At 45.6% G+C, this 24,805-nt stretch overlaps 1 protein-coding gene across 2 annotated transcripts in view; it reads right to left on the bottom strand.

Moving 5' to 3' along the window:
* Nucleotides 1-14,261: 14,261 nt before the first annotated feature.
* DGKQ (diacylglycerol kinase theta) overlaps nucleotides 14,262-24,805 on the bottom strand; it is a 97,609-nt gene continuing 87,065 nt past the window's right edge. The window contains exons 22-24 of one of the 2 annotated variants that reach the window (XR_012621583.1): nucleotides 23,211-23,363; nucleotides 21,885-22,037; nucleotides 14,262-20,779 (exon numbers count right to left, since the gene is read on the bottom strand). Coding sequence is in view for 1 of the 2 variants with exons in the window: in XM_074812226.1 (XP_074668327.1) it covers nucleotides 21,939-22,037; nucleotides 23,211-23,363 (252 nt within the window). In the remaining variant the exon portion in view is untranslated. Of the gene's footprint in view, nucleotides 22,038-23,210; nucleotides 23,364-24,805 lie in introns of both variants that reach the window. The other variant, XM_074812226.1, reaches the window with a different exon arrangement.

The following is a 24,805-nucleotide window of genomic DNA, read 5'->3' as shown; positions in this document are numbered from 1 at the left end:
TCCCTAATTGCCAGGAAGGGATATGTGGGTTGCAGCCAGCTCAAGCCTGGAGCTCTCTCTTTAGAGGTCCTTTGTTCATTGTTTTTGACATTTTTGTACTTATTGTTGGGATGAGACACATACACACTCCCTATGCTGGTCTGCGTGAGGTTATTGCCATGGAGTCTGCAATGTGAAGTCTGTGTCCCATCTCTTCCCGCTTGATGCCTGTATTCTCTGCTTCTTGCCGTAACTTCTCAAGGCCTTCAGTATCACGTCAGGCCTGTATTTCTCTCACTGCGTCATTGGCTAGTGCTGCAAATACCTCATTCAACATAGAGCAAGTGCTTCCAACTATTCTTGTTACAAAATTACAGTCACACTAATCAAAAGGAAAAATAAAAGAAACAGACATATCAGTTATAAATTTAGCTGTTGCATCTAACGCAAGTAAAACAAAGTCGCGGGCAGGACAAGAAACGTTCACACAGAGCAAACTTTGTAGCCCCCAGCTTGAGGCCTTGTAAACTCAGTATAGATTGAGCCATTACTTGTTTCAAGTGCCTCACATAACGCATATAAAACACAAAACTACTATACTTGCTTTGCTAAATTACTATGGTAAGGTGTAGAGCCAAGTTGAGAACTCTTGCAGCTAAAGAGACCTAAACAGGCTCCATGGCGGGGAGAATAGTTCTTCCCTCGTTACCCTCTGGGTCTGGTGGAGCAAGCCCATACGTACATGGAACTTGAAGGTACAGCCACTGTGGAGTGAGGTTCTTCTGGCAGGACGCATAGCTCAGCTTCTCGGGCTTGCCTGAGACTTTGTGGTGTTTGCACTGCTCCAGCTCTTAGTCATAGGTAGAGTCACAGCAGGCAAAGTCCGTGCTGAGAGAGTGACAGGGCTCTGCAGAAAAGTGTAAACCAATAAGCTAAATACCTCTTACAGTTACCTGCATAAAAAATTAAAAAAGTTTATATTGATTGGAGTCATAGAGTCATAGCATTAAACAGACCTAATGCATACACACACTGTGTTGTTTTAACAATAAGCGTACCCTTAAAACTAGTTAAGGGTATACTGTTCTGCTTAAAGTCTGCATTTCCTTAAGTCAGGGACAGACAGTTATACAACTGTTCTTTATGCTTAGCTCATTCAGACAGTCTGTCTGAAACAAAGGCATCCTCTGGTTCCCTCTGGTATTGAAATGAGTTTGGCTTCTTTTGCAACTTGTGGTCAATCACTCCACTATTGTCCCCTAAGCCACAAGGACATGGAGCCTCTCCTTAACTCCTCAGAGCATGCCTCCCCTGCCTGTGTGTGGTGTGGGACAAAGGGGTCCTTGAACCGCTCACGGCCCTGTGACTGCAGCAGAAACTGAGAGCTTCTTTGGAGCTCACCAGATACTAGCAACTCTCCTGAAGCTTGCTGTCCTGATGAACGTGAGGAGATATGAACTGGACAACCAAGCCACTGCTGGGGACATACAGCTGCTTCTTTATGAGTCTCACCAAGCAGCTCTTCCATGAGCTTATCAGCTTTGCCCAGTCCTCGTGCAGGATGGATGCCTACAACCGCATGTGCTCTTGGCAAGCATGAAGGAAGCCCCTTGGTCTCACTGAGCCTGGCAGCTGCCACAATGGTGACCACACCTCCAGCAACAGCCCCAAGGCCATCCTGTGCCAGTAGCCCTTGGATCCCTGGGCACAAGGAGCTTCCCAGAAATTCATACATCATCACCCATAAGGTCCCTGCAGCATCATCATTTCCCCAGCACCTGTGGGGAGGCTCTGATGATGGAGTGTGTCCAGCACGTCCATATGTTCAGCTGGAGCCCTGGTAAAGCCAGTAGGGTCTTCTTTCCACACACCTCGTGGCAAAGGAGACCAGCTAGAGATGTTCTAGGTGATCCCCCACTGCTCCTGGAAGGAGATAGAGCCATGGGGGAGGCCAAGGGAGGACATGGCTCGTTGATGTGCCGGGGGCTGCAGCCAAACCTGCTCTGCTCCCGGCAGGAGCAGCCAGTGCTCACCTAGAGTCCCCAGCTGCCCAGGAGGAGGGAAAGCAGCTCCGAGGCTTGTTCCCACCATGGCAAGAGCTAGCCATGACTCCAGTACTGGGAAGGAGTGTGGGATCAAAGCCACAGTGCCAGTGAGATGGTCAGAAATCAGAGACAGGAGCAGGCAGAGGAGCCAAAGAAAAGGGCAGAGGAGGAAGTCAGGACACTGGCAAGTTACAAAAAAGCCAAAGAGGCTTTGAAAGTTGTGAGAGAGGTCAGCAAGTCCCAATGCTGCAGAAGGACTACAGCGAGAGCACCTGAAGGAACAAAGACAGAAACTACTAATCTGGAAGAAACAGTGCCCGAAGCAAGGCCAGGAGGTGGGAGTGAGTGAACACACTGATGGGTATTAGATGCTGAGGGCATGGGGTCAGGCACAGAAGACATAGGCCCATGTGCAGGAAAGAGTGAAGGAGCACCTGTTGTCTTGTTTCCCCAGACAGTGAGAGGTCTATGTTTTGCACCCCGAAAATGTCTTTCTCATGTGCTCCTCAAAATGTCTGTGGATAGGAATTGGCCTGAACTAGGTGTCTGCAGGGTGCTGGTCAACTCTGCCTTTATCTGTCTAGTCAGGACTTCCTCTCATTCTTTCCCTCTCTCTCTCTCTTGCAACTTGGTCCTAAAGTCCAAATAAAACCTTAAATGTGAAAGTGTTTCTTAAATGTGAAATATTTGGTTTCTGTTTCTTCTGGGCACATCTACACAGTTGTGGTAGTGAAGCCCTGGGCACACAGAGCAGAAGTGTAACACTTTCACCACATGTTCCCAAGGCTTTGCTGTAAGATGATCACGATATGGAGAGTAACCTGGTCAGACTGATGATGATGCTTGCAGCATGCAAACCTGAACAGCTGAGAGACAGTTTAGGAAGTTGCTCCTGGACATTTCTCAGCTGTTGGTGAGTGAGCCACAGAGCTGAGAAGGCTTGCCTTCTACCTGGTCTGAACCACGCTCTGGTGGCTGGCATAGTGAGAACTGGGCAGGGGCAGCTTTGTGAACTGTCTTGCTCTACTGATCTCTGAGAACACACCTGTTTGTGCAAGTCCCCAGTCTATGCAGCATGGTCTTGCTGCAGATCAAGCCTAACACAAGGAGCAAATACAGGCAGTTACTTGCCTACAATCATTTGATTACACTCAGTATGTTCCTTAGCCCTGGGCGGGCAGCTAACAAGCAGTGAAAACTTGCAGGAGACCTCACCATGCTGGGTAATATCAAACACTTAAAACACAGGTGGCTCTGTATTTGCCCACAACTTTAAAAGTCTTGCACATTCTCAATAAACACACAAAAGAATCAATAAATGCACAAAGGTTAATGTAGGGTTTGGTCTGCAAAGGCTGCTGCTTGGCCCTCTGCCAATCTGAGCAGGTGAATGGACATGTTCACGCAGGGGACAGTCTCTTGCAGGCTTCCATTTCCAGCACTGTGAGACAAAAGCCTAGACCAAACAAATTTCACAACACTAACCTTATGTACCTTGGTAATCAGGTACACCACCAGTATCAGGTCTGACAGGAAGTTTCTGCTGTGGGAAAGGCACTCGACGCAGCTCTGGGAGCAGCTTCTTCTCTCAGTTTCCTAAGCCCACAATGGCTGTGGTTCACTGAAGTGCACAGGACTAAAACCTGCACCTACAGCAAAACTACTGTCAACTACCAAAACTGCTGTCAGTGACAGTGCAGTGCTAGCTGTGTCATTTCCCTTAATGCTGCAGTGTTCAGGAGATCCCCTGACTATCTCAGCATGGGGCAATGGGCAGGCAGACGCAGAAGAGGACTTTGAATGCTTTTTACCATTGAAGCTTTAATACCAAGTTGAGACTTACGCATTCATCCAACACATGATGTTCCCACAACAAGTGGGTCTAAGAAATATGGACTTCCTGAGTCTTTCCTTCTAGCAGGTGACCACCACCTCCTCTCACTCTTTGAAGCTCTGTTCACCAGCTGCTCTCTAAAAGGACAAGGGAAGGATCCAAATGCCCAGTGTGGCTGCTGAGCTCCTGTGAGCTGAGGGAGGTGGGAGGGCTTTAGGTAGCTCTGGCACCCGTTTTGAAACCAGCTCCTGCACTGCCCAGCCTTCCCAGGCAGGAACCCTTGGTAGCAGGTTTCTGCCACCATTTTGTGGGAGGGAGCTGCCATATTGTTCAGTGTTGCAACCCCTGCTTGCTTTGTACCAGAAAGTGTTCTGATATAAAAATATATACATTTATATCAATGCATACAATATATACATAGTTAGAAATATATGTATAAAGGAGTGTATTAATATTCATTTTTATTTATATATAGATGCATTAATTATATATATTTATAAAGGTATACAAATGAAATGTTTATAATGTAAAAGCATACGTATAAAGTGGATAAACCAGTCTTTATTAAGAGCTAATGGAATTAATAATTAAATGTGAATAAAATGTAATTAAACAAATGTAAAAGGCAGCTTTGGGCCCTCCACTTTGCAGAAGAAGCATTGACCTGTGAGGGTGGCATGGAGAAGTTGGAATGTGCTTGAGGGCCACCAAGCAGGCCTCAGCACAAACCCTGTCATGTGCCAAGAAGACAGCTGTCCTGTGAGCCAGACTGGGAGGGCCCCATGCCCAGGCAGAGCCCAATGGGATGGTCATGCAGTATCACTGGGGCAGGCATTGGATGGCCCTACCAGACATGGGCAATACAGTCTGTGAAAACAGAAGGCCAGAACAAAATTCCAGTGTCAGAAGAACATGTGTATGAGGACAGTGAGGAAAATACCTTAAGGGGATCCCAGAAAAGACCATGTGTGCTTCCTTATCCTTAGGTCAAAGCTGTAGATAAAAGCCAGAAGATCAAGCATGCAAACAAGACTGGCCTGTTAGACAACAACATTCTGCAAGGCTTCTGTGCCCTTAGGGACCAGAGCTCCTGCAGAAAGAACAAATGAATCAGTAGCAGCAGTGTTGCAGAGCTTTTCAGCTCAGACCATGATTATTTTGGGGCCCAGAAGAGTCCCAGTGATGATGGTGGTGATAAAAGGTCTGTTGGGGGTTTTAGTTTTGAGTAACAGAGAAGATACTCTGCATTTTGTTGGGAGTCTCATGGTGCTTATGGCCCTGGGGGATCTGACCCATGCAGAAATGCTGAGCAGGGCAAAAGGGCTGCATGGCAGACCAGTGTGGTCTGTACACAGGAGGGTCATGCCAAGCCGCATCACCTCATCTGAGGATGTGCTACATGTTCATGCACACATCATCTTCCTATCTGAGGGTATTTTTAGGCAAACAACAGTCTCATATATCACAAGGTCTGTTCCCATCTATCTGTTGAAAGACATGCTGAAGGAGTATGTCCTGGGCAGACATTGAGCGGGGCTGGTGGGTGCAGTTGTGCACTGGCATGGGCTGGTCACAGCCTGGGACTGCTCCTGCATGTTTTGTGTACCTCTCTGAAGCATGGAGAGAGCAGAAGAGGGGATTCTTTGCCCCCCAGGTCATGCTGAATATGTGCTGTGTGCGTGTTTGCATTTAAGCACAAACAAGGCTGTCCATCCAAGCTCTGACACCACTGCTATACGTTTTCATAGGTGTTGACTGCACAGCGGGTACACCATCCGATTTCTAAGCAGGAGCTCCTCGGAAGGGAGAACTGTCCCTCAGAAGGGGAGGCCCCCCCTCCAATGACTGTAGGTTGAGCCAGCCCAGTGCAGATGCTGGGTGCGCAGAGGAGGAGAAGGACAAGCTGGAGTGCGCTGCTGGACACCACGAGTGTTGCCTTGTTCCTAGTGTTGTCATCCATTGCCCATATTTCCCTGGGCTACTTGGGTCAGCCTGAGGGACTGAGGAGAACTCTCAAGCAAGTTGTTGCTGCTTAGCAATGGCTTGCTTTTTTTGTCTTGGCACTTGTTTTTTCTGCTTTGGTTGTCCTGCCTTGCTTGTGAGAAAAGTTCCTGTCTGGAGCTGCTGTTTGCTAAATTTCAGAGGTGCTGGCCAAGTCTCTGAGTTTGTCCTGCCTCTGTTTTACCTGTGCAGACATGAGCAGTGCCTTGGGAGTCTGTTGTCCTGGTTTGGGATAGGAGGGAACAGGGCAGTCTTGTAAAGCAAGATGGTGGGTATGTGCTATTGGAGTGAGAAGCCAGCCTGTCCCCTGGTGGGGCCCAACCTAGTAAGGGAAGGTGATGAAGAGGCTCTGGTGAACCTGGCTGTCTGCTTTGCTGATTTCTGGGGGGCACTGCAAAAGGAAAAGGAAGTCTCCAAGGTCTGAGTCAGTTGCTGAAGCCTTTTCTGAACTGCCTGCAGGCCTGCATGACCCAGCAGTTACAGGCATGGAAATGGTTGCAAATCCTTGTGAGGGCTGTGGATGAGATGTTACTGTGCTGCTGTCAGTGGGGTTTCCCAGGATCAGGCCCAGGCAAGGCCCATCTGCTTGCAAGTTGGCAGCTTGGAGCAACTGTGGGTCTCGCAGTTTGTTTGTATTCCCCTGTTGTCATCTGTAACAAAGGCTTTGCTGCTTCTTGCTCTGCTGCGACCACGCCAACCGTCTACCCTCTAGCTGGGAAGCTGAACCGTTGACTCATATCCCAGTTAAACGACAGTGATTGTAAACACACATTGGTTCACTGTCTTGCACAGCAATACCCCTTGGAAGTGTTTGAGCCCACCAAAACTGGTGTGGTACAGCCAGCAAGTAAAGAGTGAAGTGGCGCAGAGCTTGTTTATGCCGGTGTGGCCTGAAGGCCAGCATGGCGTGTTCCTCTGCAGGTGTTATTTGGTAACTTCTGCTGTGTGGTGGGAGTTTGGGAGGAGAGTGCTTGCAAGCCAGGGTAGAGAAGAAGAAACCTTTGGGCGGTGGCGCAGGAGGTGACCGAGGAGGTGGAATTAGGCTGCATGTGCCACACCTCTGGGAGCTGCTGGTGCTGTTGGGTGCTAAAGGGCAACCTGACTGTGGGTTCCACCTGAGACGTGACCTGTTGCGGCACCTCACAGGTACATGGCTTTTCCGAGAGGGTAAGGGGAGATGGGTCTCCTGTTCTTTCCCTGCTGCAGCACAGTGGTGGGACTGTGGTTTGTGAGTTGTTGGGTGCGAGCCGTGATGCTGTAGCAGAGACTCACAACGGTGGCTGAGAGCGTCCTTCTTAACCGTCTTTTGGAAAAGTATGGGCTCCCTGGAGGAGTTACCTGCAGTGCTTGAAGTCTCTCTGGGTTGGGTGGAGGAGAGCACTACTCACAGCTGCATCTGCAAACTCTTTAGGAAAGCCCAAAGGAACTTTGCGACAGCCCAGGCCTCTGAGCATGCCAGAAGAAGGCAGCAAGAGGCCTGTTCCTCGCCCTCCGCGAGGCAGAGGAGTGGCGTGTGGAGTGGTGAAACCCACCATGGAGAGTGCCCGGTCTGCCTTGCCGCCAGCTGCTGGGAGCGGACCGTCTAAAGAAATTCCCATGCAGAGGCACGTCACTGTGGTAAACAGGTCAGTGTGTGCACACGTGTGTGAGCGAGTGAGGTGAAGTGTGGTGGGCCCTTGGATGCTGCCCATGCCAGTGGTGGCTTTTGGGATGTGGGAATGCAGGCTCCTGCCCTTGCAGAAGGTGAAGTTTGAATGGGGGTTGGTACCCAGGAGGGAGACGGGTGACCCTTTGCCTTTTTGGATGCTGCCATAGCTCCCCTGTGCTCTTGGCCTGCTCCCACGTCTTCTGGGGAGGAATCTGGCCAAAGGTGTCACAGCAGAGGTGTGGGGGATGTCGCTGTTTCCCAGGCCCGGGAGGGAGGGAGCTGCTGTGGCGGGCGCGATGAAAGCAGAAGGAGGTTTGTGTGTAGGTGTCGGGCGATGCTGCGTGTTGAGGGTCGTGGCTGTCTGTCCTTTACCCCTTGCCTGACTTCTGCGTTGCAGCGTTAGTGTTCGTGTCCCTTGTCGGCGTGCTCGGACCCAGCAGCTGCCCGACGGTGTTTGGGTGAACTGAGCTGAGGGCTGGAGCTGCAGTTTTGCTGGGTTAGCGGTACATGCTGGTTTTCAGCCCGCTTTGAGCCACTCTAATCCAGGTGGCTTACCCAACTGCTGCCCCATCATTTCTCTTTCAGTGTTGTTTTCGGCTGCCCTGGGCCATCAGCTGATGGTGGCGAGAAAGTGTTTGCTGCTCCCTCATTGTGGCTGCGCTAAGTCCGCTGGAGCTGTGATTGTGGTGGTAATCCTCTGCAGGTCACCGGCCTGGGTTAGAAATCAGCCTTGTGTTGAATGGAAATGGCAGCGGTGTGCCGCTTCCACAGCAGCGTAGCTGTGAAGTGGCACGGAGCAGAGTGACAGCTTAATCCTGCCGTGGTGCCTGCTCTTTCTGGAAGACTCACAGAAAGCAGGCGCGTCCTGCCCCAGCCGCCTGCGTGAGTCCCGTGTGCCTCAGGGCTCTGGGCGCCAGAGGGGCAGATGTGGATGCGCTCGGAGCGCTCATGAGAGCAGCAGCCGCTTCAGCTTTTGTGCCTGAGAGCGTAATGTTGTACTGGTGGCTGATAGCACTGACCCGTAACCTTCCTGCTGCTCCGCAAGGGGCCCTTCGTGATGGCAGTGCCCTGCTGGTTGTGCTTTTTAGGTGGTTCCCCAGCGTGCTGGTGAAGTGGGCAGGTGCCCCAGGGAGGGGGAGGCATCCTGGCCCTTGGGCTGTTGATGGCTTTGATCCCCATATCCCTCCAAACCAATGCCCATGGTGTCTGGCCTGGGGTTGTGCCATCGCTGTCTGGAACTGTACCCCGGTGCAGAGTGCCATGGGGCCTGGCCTTAGGCATGCTGGCCATGAATTTCAGACTCCTACTTGAACAGGAGAGCTAAGAGTCCTATTCTTGAAGGCCCGCAGACCTTTGCCACCAAGGCTGCTCCCACTCTCAGCACCCTGGGACCTGGCCCCAGATCAGTGCCGGGCTTTATTTGCCACTGCTGAGTGCTGGGGCTTGGCTCTCATGCTATTAAACACCATGACCTCCCTGTGCTGGGTGCTGCAAGACCTGGCCCCCACTGGCTGTGCAAGACATTGTTCCCCAAGCTCAGCACCATGGGGCCTGGCCACTGGGCCATACCTTGGGTTGCCCTGCATCCCTTTGCAGGCAGCTTTCAGAGAGCCAAACTACCAGTGCCACATTTTCCCCTACAGGGGACCAGGTCCCTTGCTCCCTTCCTCTGTGGAGCCACTGGCTTGGCAATGCTCCCCCAGCATGCATGCCCCACTCCAGAGCAGAATGGCACCTGCAGAGAAGCACCCCACGCCTTTCTGCCGCTCCTCCCAGCAGTGCTGCATGCCGCTCCAGGGGCTGGACCACCTCGCTGCCCTGCAAGACCCAGCTAGACTTGCCAGTGATGCACTCCTCAGCAGCAACAGTCCTTGGCAAGGGACAGGACAAAGCAGGAGTCTCTGGGGACCCTACTGTGGGAGAAGGCTCAGCTTTCTCTCTCCCCCAAGGTGCAGCCATAGCACCTGCTTTTTTTCTTGGGAAGAAGCTGGACAGCCCATGCTCTCCACGCTGCAATACAGCATGGCACTACAGCACCACTGCTGCTCCCAGCGGTGGGTTCAACATGTCCTAGTGTAGGGAGGCGCCCCATGGCGGGGATGGAGGCAGGCACCATGGAGACGACAGCATAAGGGACCATCAAAGAAAGCTCTGGAGACACTGGGAGAGCAGCCTTAGAGACCTGTGCCCTCAGCACCCCACCTTACTGCCTTTTTTTCCTCCCCAAACTGATGATAATTTCAGAGGAGGATGACTTTAAAAAAATTGAACAAGCTTTTTTATCCATGACCCAAACAGTTATAGCATAAGCATCTTTGCATAACTACACCCCACCATTTCTTTCACAATAATTTTTAACCCACAGCAATAGGTTTCTGAAAGCGTTTCCTAATTCAGTCAGAGGGTTTTGCTATCCTCAGTCAGAAAGCAAGAGGGCAGCAACTGCCAGTTTAACGGTGAGTACAGTTAACTAGACAGCAAAACCATAAAGCTGTGCCCAGCAGCAAATGGCCTTGTTTGTATATAAAAAAGAATTACCAGAACTAAGGTTCCTGTTTTAGCACCGTGGTACTTCAATGATACTGCTTCATTTTGTGGCAACACTTAGGATAAAACTTGGCAGACACCTGGGAGGATATTTATAATTAACAGAAACTAAAGCAGCTCCCTCTAACAGGCAGATATAACTGAGACTTTGGACATGTTTTAGCAGGCTGCAGTTTAAAGTTTATGACCAGAGCTGCTGACACACCACAGTTACAAATTTAAAGCGATGGAAAAAAAATCCACACAATGTTCACTTATAACGCAAAGAAGCCTGAAAAAAAAGTCAAATGTTTCTAGATGAGAGCAAATATGGCAAGTCATTGTACAGAGCAGTGACACAGGAGTGACAATGAGTCCTGGGAAGGGAATGGCTGATGAGGAGTTAGGAGGAGGGTGGAGGTGCCAGGAAGAACCAAAGGTTGGGAAGCTGAGGTGGAAGAATGCAGAGGAAAAAAGTATTGCCCAGTCAACTGAAGCAGTCTCCTCTGCTGTAACAGGACTGATGGAGGCTCTTCAGTCCTGGCATCAACTAGGTGAGGTCTGTTTCCACACCTTTGTTGCAGATGTGCTGAGACTCTGTCAGACAGCTCCCTCAGCGTCCAGAAGTTTTGTTCAGATAGGGGATGCTGGGGTGCAGCTGTGTGGGACTGTGGCTTATGAGACAGAGTTGTAAGAGACTTGCTACCAGCTCTGCTCCGCCTTTTGTAGAAGAGGCTGCTGCAGCAGAGAACACCAAGTCATCCTGCTGAGACAGAGAGATGCGGGAACAGGACCTTTGATGCAAGGTTGTGTAGTGACCCATGTGACTGGATTATTTTGTTTCAACTTGGCCAGTCTGAAGCAGGACTGGCCAGATCCATGGCTGATGTCCCTGCTGCTGGGGATGTTTTGTGCCCCCAGAGCTGCTGTGGTTGCTTGTGCTTGAGGAATTGTGGGAGGGAAAGCCCCTTTGAGCCAGGATGGACTGACCTCAAAACAGTGTACAAATGAGCATTATCCCCAGAAACCCTGGGATCACACCACCCTCATAGGTAGCTGGCACAGACCCAGAGACACTGTTCCAGCAGCAGGGCCAGCACTTGCCTGTGTGAGTGGCTGCTTGTGGTAAACAATCACTTTGATTCATAGCACAGGTTGGCTGACAGAAGCCGTCAAAGTGACAGAGCTTGTCCCTACCCCATTACCCAGTCCAGGGTGGGGTACTGTTCGTGTGCAGTTTCTCTGGGTGTGTTTTCTGATGCCCCTGCTGACACCCCCTCTTATTACAAGGGCCCCATGATAAGTCAGCAGGCTCCTGGTCAGAGCACTACTCTGGCCAGACTCTGTGCCTCATCCTCGCAGGCTGTTCTATCTCCTTATTAAACACTGCCTCTAACTGTTTCGTTGTTGTTGTTTTTCCTCTCTCTGTGATGCTGTAGCAGACTTTTAAGCTGGATTTCTTGGTTAAGAGGTGTGAGAGCCAGGTTCTGGATAGACGCAAGAGTATGGTGCCAGCTGCAAGAGAGGTCTGGGAAAATTGAGAGACTGTTCAGCAGTGATCTTTGAGACCAGTTAGTTGGTGAGAAGACACAGGGTTGGCCCATTTGTACTATTCACATCATTCCTGCTTGCCCTATATACGGGTGCCTGCAAAGGCATTGCTCTATGCCTGCATTGATCTGTTTGCAACATGCTGGTCCTAGGAATGAGGAAACGCAACTGCTGCCACCATGCATTCCAGCATTTGGTCATTCAGTCTCAGCAGGACGAATCCCCTGTGTGCTACAGTCCACCAGTTGTCTGAAACAAGACAGCATCTGTTTTAGGGGGTCAAAGTTGTCATCTGATGATCAATTTGATGTCAAAAATGGCTTCAGCTGCCCTTCAATTTAATTTGCTTGTGACTTAATTATTTGTCTAAAAGTCTTTTGCTTAGCTGTACTTCAAAGTGTATTTGTCCAACTGGTGACTAAATCCACTTGGAATTCAAACAGGGATTTACCATGGTCAAAGCACCTTTCCCATTCTCAGACACTAGTACCCCTTCATGGGAATGTGGCACAGCCAGATTGCAAGGCACAATCCTATATGAGCAGGAAGGGAGGGACTACTGGAAATCATCCATTCTGCCTGCAAACCAGATCCTTGCTGTTCTCTCAGCTCAGAGGAGGGCAGGCGTAAAATTCACTGGTAGATCATCATTGATATAGGCACAACATCATGGCATCTTCGAAGCACCGGAGTTCCTGGATGTGTATTGTGTGTGAATACTAATCCTCCACTGAAGCTTATGGTGCCTCACCCTGAAATGGCAGATAACTTGACCTGGTACCTTTTCTGCCCACAGGCCACTTCAGACATGCACTTAAACATGGGGTGCAACCCTCTGGATACCCAAACAGCCCCTTGTCCCCCAAATCCCTCCAACAGTGAATTTCTAGGTTATCTGGAACCCCAGCTAGGGAGCTCCTCCACTCACACTTCTTTCCTTGTTTTCCTCTTGCCCTTTGGCAGTGAGAGCACTCTCATTGAGGCTTGAGTAGATTTTGAGGCCTCCCTGCAAAAGGGGAGGACTGAGGATGTGCCTTTACCCTCATTAAGCAACTTTGTAAGAAGCCTCACATGGCAGCTGCACCACAGCATAGGTCTGCTGGCTGCCTCCTGTGGGCAGGTTGGGGTGTCATGCCCACAGCTTCGAGGAGATGTCTGTCAGATGTGATGCCAGAGCCTCTAGTAGTGCTCTGCTAAGGAGGATCAGTTTTATCCCTGCCTGGTTCTTCCCAGTTACTGGAGAATTAGATCAGACTTTCTTTTTCTGGACTCTGGACAAGGATGAATTTTTTGCCCCTGTATCCTGAAAAACAAAGTTCACCTAGCTCACTGCATGCTGTTGTCTCACAAGGTGTACTACAAGCCCACCTGCAGCATTTGGAAGCACTTCACCACATTTAGCACCCACAGAGATTTCCCAAGTTCTCCAGATACATGTGTTTTACCCACTGGACAGCCTGTCTGGCTCCTGTAATTGCATATTTGAAATAGGTGCTGGGTTGCAATGTGTGCAGAAAAGAAGTGCATACAATGTGAAGATCAGTATGTTTTAGTGTGCCACACCACCACGAGGACCTGAAGAACAAGTGGAAAATGCTACTTTGCTTTCTCCAGTTAACAGAGAAAGGGCATTTTTTTCTTCCATTTTTAAGGCAAGCTAGTAGGCATAAAGCTTCGTTAAATCATGAACACTTCAGGTTTGGGTGTTTTGTGGTTTTTCTTCCACATGAAGGTCAATGTTTTGTTTGCTTCCCCTCTTTTCCCAGAACAGTAGTCCTAAACTGAGTTTTTATATATATGTTTTATAAATGTAGTTGTAGCTGCTTCAGAGCTTGTTGATTTGCAGCCCAGCAAGGAACAACGAGGTTTACCCTGAGATACTAGGGCAAAGACAAGCTCTCCCCTGTTCTACACGCAGCTGTTGAACAGAGTGGGGAGAAACAATTGCTCCATACCAGAAGAAGGGTTACTACAGCAGGGACATCCTAAGAGGAGGTGTCAAGCCAGTGGACCCCCATCAGCAATGAGAGGCAGGCCAGGAGCTGATGGCTCTTGACTTCTAAGGAGGTGTGGGCTGTCCACCCACAGTAAGGGGAGTTTCCATCTGGGCTCTGCTCCCTGGACAGCCCTTCCTCTTGCCCCAGCTGACCCCCTCTCCAAGCCAAGGTCCATGGGGTCTGGCCCTTGGGTTGTGCAGGCCAGGCCCATCACTGCTCACCTGAGCCAAGCACAGTGGGGCTACGCATGGGCCTGTTCCCCACAGCCTGAAAACACCTGGTTATGTGTTTCTACAGGAGTGCAAACAGGACAAGCAATGGTACAAAACTACCTTGGAAAATCTGGATCATCATTAAAGTAACTCACAAAACAAAAATGCTTAACACACTGTGGTGCTATCACAGAAAGATTTTACCAGTTACAATAAGTGCTACCCACAGAAATAAGGGTTCTAGAAGTGCTTGAATGTTGCAGGGGTGAAACTTAGTGTGCAGGTGTCATATGACAAACTAAAACCTACAAAAACACACTGCTACAACACATCCACCCTCTAACGAAGCATGACCCAATCTCAAACAGCAAGGCTACAGTATAAAAGTAGTGCCCAGCTGAAACAAAGCATGTTTCCACCCGCAGAGTGTATTTACTATTTTTAAAGCAGGACTACTCCAAAAATATCCAGGATAGAAGAGATGTTGTATTTTTCACAGACAAATTTTAGTTACAGATCTCTGGAACTTGTAAGTAAGAATACAGAATTTCAAATCAGTGCAAAATGTACAATCAAATTAAACACAAAACATATATTGCAAAATATATACAGAATTGTTCTAACAACATTACCCAAGGACAAACAGATGTTTAAATATAAGAGAAAAGTCCATCTTTTATAAATTACTTTTTTTAAACCAATTACTACACTAGGTATGTTACTTGCAGACAAGTTACCGCAGCATAGTGATTTGCAAGGCAGACACTGAGAAACAAGTTACATTGTTAAACGCCTGGTTCTGAGACCAATCCACAAGTAAATGTGTGATAATGCATTACTGGTTTGAGGCACACAATGTGGAAACAGTTTTCAATCACTTCAATGCTTATACTTAGGCTTTTTTTCTTTCTGAGAATTATTAGGCAGATGCACAAAGAATAAGCACTAGACTAACTGAACTGTTCAATGGTCAGTTTACCTTAGCTTGTGGGGCCAAGATGATTTATTACCAATGTATTAGAACATTCACAAGAAATGCTATAAGACATCTTAAGAGTATCTTCATATTAAAATAGCATTCATAAAGCTGCTTGAAGTTGGATGATTTAAATAACCAGAGCTGAGAAACAGTTATTTAAGCAATAGTTAAGCCATAGTTTGAGAAGAGTTAAGATGTCATAGGTGGTTCATAAGTAGGAGGGACACAAACCTGTAGTGAATTACAAACTCTGTGATGTGTTGCATTCAAAGCAGAGATGCTCCCTTCCAACACTCAGAACTCGCAGCTTTAAGGTATTGTTTGCTACTATCTACATAATTGCTAATTAAACTATCCCAAGGATAACTTGCTTTTGGCATGTACAGAAAGCTGGAGTTAAAACAGCTATTGCTATGCTATACAGATCCCCAGAAATTTCCTTTAAAATAGTAGTGAAGGCTTTATAAGCACCTAAAATTACACAATAAATACTCAGCAATTCTTCAAGCACCTCTTGCTACCCAATTTGGCAAGATCAGCTGCACAAAGTAATGGATGCCACGGCAAGGCATGCTGCTAGCTGTTTGACACAGGCACATGTCGATTTGTACCTTCTTTCCTTCAAAAAGCAAAAGGACTAATGTGTGGCACACCCTGCAGATACTGAGAGGACTGGAAGTGCCAAACAGTCACCAGGCTCGTAACATTGCTGCAGTCAAGCTCAAGGCTGGGCTCTTTGCTCTTTAACCTGCAGTAATTTGCACGGGGGAAAAGTTCCACCTTTTACAGCTGATGTTTATATTAGGAGTTGCTGACAGAGGTGTAACAACGGATATGCACAATATAAATGAAGCCACATCTTCTGAAATTGTCTCCTAAATAACACACTTGAGCTGTGCACAGTGACATGTCACATGGGTGTGTTGCTAGTGTCCTATTAAAAAATACTTTGCTTGTGGATACATCTTTAATATCTACACACATTTATTTCAGGACTTCCCACCAACTTTTTCAACAACACTGATCTGCTTATAAAACATTCCCATAAATTATCTTCACAAAAAATAAAGTCAATCTTTCAGAAAACATGTCCAATACAACACTTGTCTCAGTAGAAATTCTGTCCTACGAGTACATGGCAGAAAAGCCATCATCTGCGTTTAAATCTCACCAAAGGGGCATCACCAGGAATCTAATCCAGAAGGCAACTACTTCATTAATTGTCATGGGAAGCAGAAACAATGCAGAAACACGGAAAGAGTGCACTGTTTCAACCAACATGTATGGGTTTACAATCAATAGTAACTGTCCTGTAAACATTGAAACTGCTGGTCTAACTGCAGGTTAAGATTAGTAGTTCGCATTCATTTCACTGCGTTCCACACACACAATGGCTACACTGTTAAAAAAATACATTAAATAGCAAAAGGAACAAAGGCTTTGAGCTGGATCTCTCCTACAAGCCAAGTGTCAAATCAGTAAATGTTTACATTATAAATAAAAGTTTAACATTACTTTTATGCATTATAAAATCAGTCTAATAAACATAAATCTTAAAATAGCAGCCAATTTGCAATTGTTTAAAAATATATATGAACTTTCAGTCAGCCAGCTATAAATACATACTGTGATGGGAAGAAGATACCATCTCTCACTCCCAAGCAGGCTTTCAATGAGAACACAGTATTAGAGATGGATGAGGATCAAGGGATGCTGCAAGTAAGAGAAACTCCTAAACAGTTGCATTCTACAAACTTGTTTTCATCGTTACCTGAAAGTGCATCTTTGCATCTGTAGAATCATCCCCATATTTACAAAAAAGTACAAACATTGCAATTTTGCCACACCCTAAGCCCGTCTAACTTGCATTTTCTGTTACGTGCAAAAAGTGTATGAAGTGATACATGCACTGGTGGATCAAAGGATCCACTATAGGATCTAAGGGACTACAGGATAAAAGCCTGAAAATGAGGCAACGTCATCACCATGAATCCAAGGTAGTTCAGTAGCTGCTGAGTCTTTGCTCCACAGCTGTTAAATAGCTGAAGTAGAAGTTAATGAACAGTTTAAGCCCAATAGCCAGAGCTGTGTTTTAGAGCAGGATCTCCATTCCCCTGCTCTCCACACACATTCACCACCACATACTGGTGCTTTTGTTACCAGTTTCAGTATAAAGGCTGGGCCCAAAGGGCAGAAAGGCAGCCTAGCAGAAGAGGAAAATGCACAGTTACTATGAAGGCTCTAAGGAAGAGGTGTGAGGTGCAGGCTGAAAGAGTATCTACTGCCAGGTCTCTCAGTTCCCAACTCCAATGCACCCCCAGTTTCAGTGCTGAAGCACGGACTGGCAGCAGTATGCAGTATGCAACACAGGCCACACCTGCTCACACAGTCAGTATGTTATAAAATACCCATGCAGCTGAATCTGTTGTGTCTTCAACATAAGCCCTTTTTAAGTGTCACAACAGCTCCTCTTACCTTCTCCTCCCACAAAATGAGGCTTCAGCTGGTAATGACACATTTATATGCCAAAAGACTGCTGCAGAGTAATGTGCACATGTGAATGCTTAGCGATTCCAAAGAGCTGATATTCAAAACAAGCACATTATTTCCTCGTTAAAGAAATGCAATCTGTACAACACTTGTAAGAGGATAACTGTGAAGATTAATGAACAATTGGCTATAACAGTTCCTTATTTAAGTCTTGCAGTGGACTATGATACAGCTTCTTCTAGTTTTTAAAATGCTGCAATAGCCATTGCCATTGATTTAGACAGACACAGACTTGATTAAAATCTAGAAAGAGCAAGAGGACCTCAAACTGTACACATGCAGAGACTATACTCTAAACACAGTTGTGCTTTCACTATATTGCCATTATGTCTTGTTGGCACATGTCCCTTAGAAACACGTGGAACCAGTAGGAAAGTAAACTCTACCTCCTGTCCAAAACTGGTAATAGATCCAGAAGCAAGTGCTATCAGAACGTTGTTAACGCAGCAAAAGCTGTACAAGTAGGCACTGAGAAAGGAAATACAATAAAGCCTATTTTTAAAGGGTGTGTGCATATGTATGTATACATATATATGTACACACACACATATATAAATAAACAAAAAGTTTTTGGCAAAATAACAGTTTAATTTAAAAATTAATGCATTAAAAACATGAGCAATTTAAACTATACACATCAAGTGTAAAAGCCATGGGGAAAAAGCAGCAAATTTTCTGAAGTAGCACCTGTATCTCAGTGATGAGCTTTTGAATTTTGGTTCTCCTAATTCAAGACAGAGGTAATGTGTTTACCCATCAAAACAGATTTTAACCAACTGACCACCTTCTCTGGTCTGCAATAGTGGGGTATTTGAAATGCACCATGATGTTCAGGACCCTTCTCACTCCCATGCTGGCAAAGCGTAGTAGGACACTAGTAAAAGGTCAGGAATGTGTGTCCCAGCAGGAGAGATGCTAGCTGTGCTATCTGTGCCTGCCATGGTTTACAGGCAAGGTAAAAAGTCAGGGCAGCGGGGAGAGGATGAAGGAGTGTGCTCAGCATAGCAATGAGCCTGCATTTCTTCCCTGTCCATAAATTATGGTTCCTGGTTCTGCATCCCTGATGTTGATTAACACCTGTATTGACAGAACCGAGCCTCTTCCCCCACACTTTTGTTACTGCATTATTTAAAGCACTTGGCCATATGACCACAAGGTTCTCACACAATGTTACTCGAACACTCAGTGCCGACAATCATTTATCTGCTCACTATCATGTAAATTATACTGCATTGTTTTGTTCAACAGAAAGGCTAAGTCAAAATGTTTTGTATTAACTGCAGAGTTATCTCCTCTCTTGAAGGAAGTCTTACATACTATGGAAGAAAATACTTCTCACATACTGTGTGTGATGCAAATGTCAAAAAAAAAAAAATTCTTGATGTACTGGCCTTTACAGTACCTGAAACTGAAACGTCTTAATAGAGGGGTTAAATAGTGAGTTTCTCCTTTTAAAAGCTTGACAGGAGCCTTCCTATCTCAACTGCCCAGAAATCTGTTTTGTCTTCAAAATATACTAAGCATTATTTTATGACGCACAAAGACTTTAAATGCCAAGTGTGTTTTTCTTAAGATACGTTTTCATTTCAGTGTGCCACTCATCTGCTCAAACTATATGTTGGAGTTGGTTTCTGGAAAAAAATAAAAGGGAAAGAAAAAAGAAAACTCAAAGCCTTCCTGTCCTCCGCCAGGATCCCCTCTGGCAGTTGTGAGGAGAACACATTTGTACTTCTGTGCCACACTGCTACCACGATGCTATCCCTGAGACACACTTGGCTCATACAGTGTTCCAGGGATGGAAAATCCCCATGGAAGGATATGCCACAGTAAAGGGCCCTCTGATTAAAATACTGTGACCCCACAGTTTCATGTTATTTCAGGTAACAGATGCTGAGAAACAGGGAGAAACAGCCAGGCCCTTAACGAGCCAAGAACATGAAACACTGTCAGCTGCATGCTGCAGGATTATCTATGTCTGGAAGAATAGTAAGACAGGTTTATTTACTTGGGCTGCAGAAGATGGTCAGTACCAGCAAGCTTAAAGCTTATGCATGTCTTCTATAACGAAAAGTCAAGTTTTCCTCTCCATTACCGAGTCAGCAATTGGAAATAAGACCATGCATTCTTTCTGCTGCCATTAGGACACAAACCAGATTCTCTGGCTTTCTGCACAATTATAAGCAGCAATCTATTTCAGATTTCCTCTCTAATTTGTGAGCTTCATCCTGAGAAGGCACACCCTAAAATACAACACTTTACTCTTCCTACTTGTAATGCTGTTACCAGGATGCCAGAAGAGATCCAGCTGATCCTTCATGTCCAGACTCTGAAGCAGAGGCAGCCCTGTGTTTAATGATCAGGAGATAAGGATTTCAGTTCTATACTATCCACACTATCTCTTTCATAGCATGAGTCCAGTTTGCATGCTGCATAAAAAGGTAAGTTGTAGTCCACATGGTAGTACCTAAAGAACATCCCTAAAATTACGTTAACAATTTAAACGATTAATAACAGACTTAATTGATAATAGGAGTCAGTCCCTCAAATGCATCTCTACCAGAACACTAAGAACAGAAGGAAGCACTGGACAGGAAGGAGAGGCTGCAGGTGGCTGCCACTTTTGCATAGCTGTTTTGCCTCCGTTTATAGCTTTAGCTGTATCATTCTGTGCTATAGATGACTGTCTTGCAGCACCCACATTCACACCCTCATCTGCACCATGACTGGGAATTAGAAAGCGCAGGTAATACTCAGATGTTGCTGAAGCTGGCACAGTGCTCAGAGTACAGACTGATCAAAAAGACCCAGCAAGGACTGCCTCAGCATGTAATTGGCTACAACACAAAATGGCTTTTGCATATTTCAAAGTTACTCTGAAGTCCCCTGAAGCAGCTGCAGATGTTTTTCTAGACACAGTGGCAAGAGGAACGCTCCTAAAGGTGCCACTTGAGTGATGAATTCATGTCATCCATAGCCGAATTAGTTATTACTGTGCAATAGGGGACAAGTAAGCCCACTGGCTAGCTAAGTGGGCTCTGGCCAACATGGCTTAAGTAGCTCCAAGCAGCAGATGCATACAAGTGGCAAAACCATGCAGGTCCCCTGCACCACAGCTGGCTCAGAAAGACCCCTTGTGTATGATGCTGATCTGAAGTGAAAGGTTCATTCACCAGAGAACCACGGTCAGATGAGACCAGCAGAGATGTGAGTGAAGACCAACACAACTACAACCACAGACAGCAGATACATGTAGTGTATGACCGTACCAGCTTGTCTGCTCTAGCACCAGTCTCTAGCAGGAAGCTGTAAAAGAAGTACTGGATCCCCATATCTTCAGCAGATGGGTAAGCGCAGAGAGGTGATCTTGATCTCATGGGAGCTGACAGAGGAACAGCCTCTGAAGAGCACACACTCATCCAAGTGAGAAAGACAGTCGCTTGTGTCTTTGGGCCCACGCCTGGTAACAACACACACCAAGGACTTGAGAAGGCTGACCAGGTAAGGGAGTTTTCATGACAGCTATCCCATTCCCAGCTACCTGAAGCCTACAGCATGTTACATGCACACTACAGGCTTCAACACCTCCTAAGGCTCCTCAGTGAAGCTACACTGTACTTCAGTTCAGCTCTAACATAGGACTGTGCTAATCTACTTATGTGAACACTAATTAGTGGTGATTCTTTTAGTCTTTGAGCTTGCTGTTAAATAACAGTCCAGCTGTGACAAATTAATGAAAATGAAACAGCACAAGTAAAGACAAGAAGAAAAGTCTGGTGTCAAAGATAATAGTTCCAATGCTAGAAAAAAACCCAACAGTGTAACACTGCCTCGGGTATTCTCATCCTTTTTTTACATTAGAGGGGTAGTTGCTGAAATTCAAGCGCCTTTTAAAACAGGCTTTGGCTGAATAAATAGGAGAAACTAAGCTGCAGTTGATAACTTGCTCTACAAGCTGTTTCCCCTCCATTTATACTGTCCAAATACTGTTGAAGTAAACTCTCTGAAATATTTTGACTCAACTGTTCTTGTACTTTCTCTCTTCCTAGTGCACAGGGCTCCTTTTATAGAAATTATCTCTCCTGTGTTTTGTGTTCTTCTCTTTACGGTAGTGCTGTTTCAGCTGTGCTATTTGGACTGATCTGAGGAGTTCTCAGCAGCTCATGTCTTTGTGGTTTTTTTGTTGGGAGGCTACTGTGGGCATTAATTTAAAGGAACACATTTTCACTTATGGAATAATGCACCAAAGTTTATCTATGGAATGATTTTCTTTAAGAAAAAGCTGGGAGGAGGGGAAGAGTCTTTGTGAAGATGCAGAAATCTCAGCATTTTGGAATCTCTGTTTGGCCTCAGTTTCTATATACATGAAAAACCAGGAAATGGCTTATGGACAAGCAACCCAAAGTAAACATTTCAGATGAGACAAGCGGTACGTAATAGTTATTTGTCATAACGAGGCACTATCTTTGAAAGATGAAGTAGAACCCAGTACTATCAAAACATAACGAAAGGCACGCTCATAAGCAACCCTCTTCACCAGTTGTCTGCACTCGGTTTTACTGAACCTTCTTGGTATCTACAGTAGGTACACTGCATCACTTCTGAGCACAGCTCTCCACTTAGCGTCCTCCTTCAGAGACTGACATGCTATCCACTCTCATCTCTCTCAGGCTTCCAGTTTTTTTCTGTTTCTGCTTGGATTTTTTCAACATATGGACCTAAACCAGAAAGTTTTAAAAGAAAGTGAGTACTAAGATATCTGTAGTCACCTGTAAGCAGACCTAAGGCAACGAATTACTAAACAAGTAAAATGTTGGAACTGCAACAGAAAAACATTTAAATAGACAACTATCTGAAGCACCTATCCTTATAAAGCTATAGGATTAACTGCTTTTTTTACATAAACATATATACACATGTATGTATATGTATATAGATGTATAAGGATAGGTATGTGTGTATATATATTCATATATATTCATGTACACACATATACATACACATATATATAGATGACACTATTGGTCACTAACCTGATAGAAAGATAGAAATATTTCTCACTGGAAGGACAAGTTAGGTTTGTTCTCTCTCTTTCTCTTTTTCCCTCTTTCTCTCAGGAAAAGAACAAAGTTTAACATATTCCAAAACATCTGAGGTGTCACCCTCTTTTTCACCCATTTTTCCTCTGCAGGGGCCATTGTTCTGGTAGCCCTCCCGGTAGGGCTACATATTCTCTGAGATTGCCTGTAGCAACAAATTTCTGTGAGTTAAAAAGGGATACTTAAGGTAGCAGACAAATGTGTAGACTGGTGTGCATGACAGTCAACTACTGCAAAATGTTTATTTCGCAGTTTCAATGTCAATAGAGAAGTTAAATTCTTAGGTAGCTGATGCTCTTTTCCTCCTACATATACATTGAGATATCAACGAAAAACACATGCCGATTACTCCAAAGTCTCTTTTGCTCAAACCCTCCTCCTTCATTATTCAGTTTTCTCCTTTGCTGCTCTCTGACAGACCTTCCCTCCTCCAGCACTGTCAGCAGATTGCTTCCTACCTTGCACTCTGCAGTACTACCATCGCCCTAATAACTGTGATCTGCTTCAGGGCAAGCAACACTGCCTGGAGATCTCAATACAGGGGAAAAAATTAAATCACTAGGCTGAAGCTCAGGGACTACATTTTTAAACACAAGCCTCATCTGAGCCAGTGGAAAGGGCCCTCAAAGCATCCTGTGTAGAAACTGCTACATCTTTATCCAACAGTTATCACACCATGCCAACTAGCTCCTTTGAAGTTAAACATTAGAACACAACAGACAAGCAATATCATATGGTAATACCCACTGGAGAAACAAAGTCAACTTGCTAAGACAAACCAACAGCCAGTACCTTCGGTCCTGCAGCAGAAATAATAATCTGGCCAGGGGCCTGTATCCAGGGCTCTCCATCAACTTGAACTGGAATTGGCTTTAGGAGGGTTACACGAAAATACGAGCCTTGGGCTATGCGGATTCCTGATCGAAAACCACCTTGGACTTGACCCTGTTAGGAAGTAAAAGCCAGGATATCAATCACCCCAACAAAGAAGCAGCACAAATATTAGCTGCACTTAAAGTGGGTGGATAGAATTTTATTCTTACCCGGCATTTTAAGTTTCAAGTAAAAGAACTGCTTAGGCAAAACCTGCATAGGATGCCTTTACTGATGCAGCATTAATTATTTAAGTTAGTGCATAAAGAAGAACTCATATACCCTTGCAGGCTGCCGGAGCCAGAATAACTTACACAGTGAAGTAATTTGTATACTCAGGTTGGCCAAAGAGCATGCACTCACAAAGGTTTTGTTTGCTTTTACTGTCCCCTTCCATAACGTAGTAAACACATTTTCAAAACACCTAACTATGCACACAGACACACATGAAACTCAAAAGTCTAAAAGCACTTTATCAAACAGGGAGAGAGAATTTTGCCAAATTCAACTACATATATTCAACTACAGTTAACAGCTGAGTGTTAACTGTAAAAAGAGAAGCAAAGTGAACTTTGCAGCTACACATTCTCTTGGGGAAAGTGTACAGACACCAAATGTGGAGGTAAAAACCTTAATAGAAGATCACAAAACCAGAGCACTTGTTTGTAAACATTTACATTCCAAAGCAACGGGTACAATCCTTGTTGCTTCTAACATCACAAAAATTTGAAGGATCTCTATCAACCACTTCTTCCAATGGAATGTTTTGTATTTGTCTTCCTTAAAAGATCTAAATTACAAAACAGTAAAGTTGGCCAACACCAAAGATTGAGCTGCACTAACCTTAAGCACCCACCTTTCCTTCTTCGTGGTTGTATGGATTAGCTGTCACAGTTACCTGACCACTAATACTTTTTCAGCAGCAGATTTCATAAGATAGTGAAAGAAATATGAAGAAAAGACAAAAATAACCCACCATCTTACAGGTCTGGACTGCATTGCTAATAGCAGGCCATTGTAAAAATATCTAATACATGGAAGAATTAAAGTTACAGAAATTGAGTCATAATATTCTTTGCAGAACTGGCACACCATCTGCTTCACATAGCATTTGGATCAAGAGCAGCTAGCATCAGATTCTCAGAGACAGGTGTTGGGAAGCCTGTGGCAGATAATTGTAAAGCCACCTATCTAGAAGGAATTTCTACCCTGATTGTGATAAGGTATGGCAGGATTTTTCACAAATGACACTATCTAAGTGAAGAGTGGGTGTTTTTGTAATATTAAAATAAAATCTTGTTTTAATCCCATGAACTGTTTCATTTTGACACCATGATACCTGTTATGAGAATGCTAGTGCATTCCATTATATATATATATATATATATATATATTTGCATTTCTCATATATGTATACATATACGTTTCTGGCTTTGGTTCAAAGCCTACTGAAGCCATGAAGTACTTCTCCCTTCACTTTTAAGAAGTTCTTCACATTCCTATTACCTCTTCGT

The sequence above is a fragment of the Strix aluco genome, chromosome Z (assembly GCF_031877795.1).
Source record: "Strix aluco isolate bStrAlu1 chromosome Z, bStrAlu1.hap1, whole genome shotgun sequence".
Classification (NCBI taxonomy): domain Eukaryota; kingdom Metazoa; phylum Chordata; class Aves; order Strigiformes; family Strigidae; genus Strix; species Strix aluco.
Note: the sequence above shows the minus strand (reverse complement) of the source record. Positions and strands in the feature narration are given on the sequence as shown.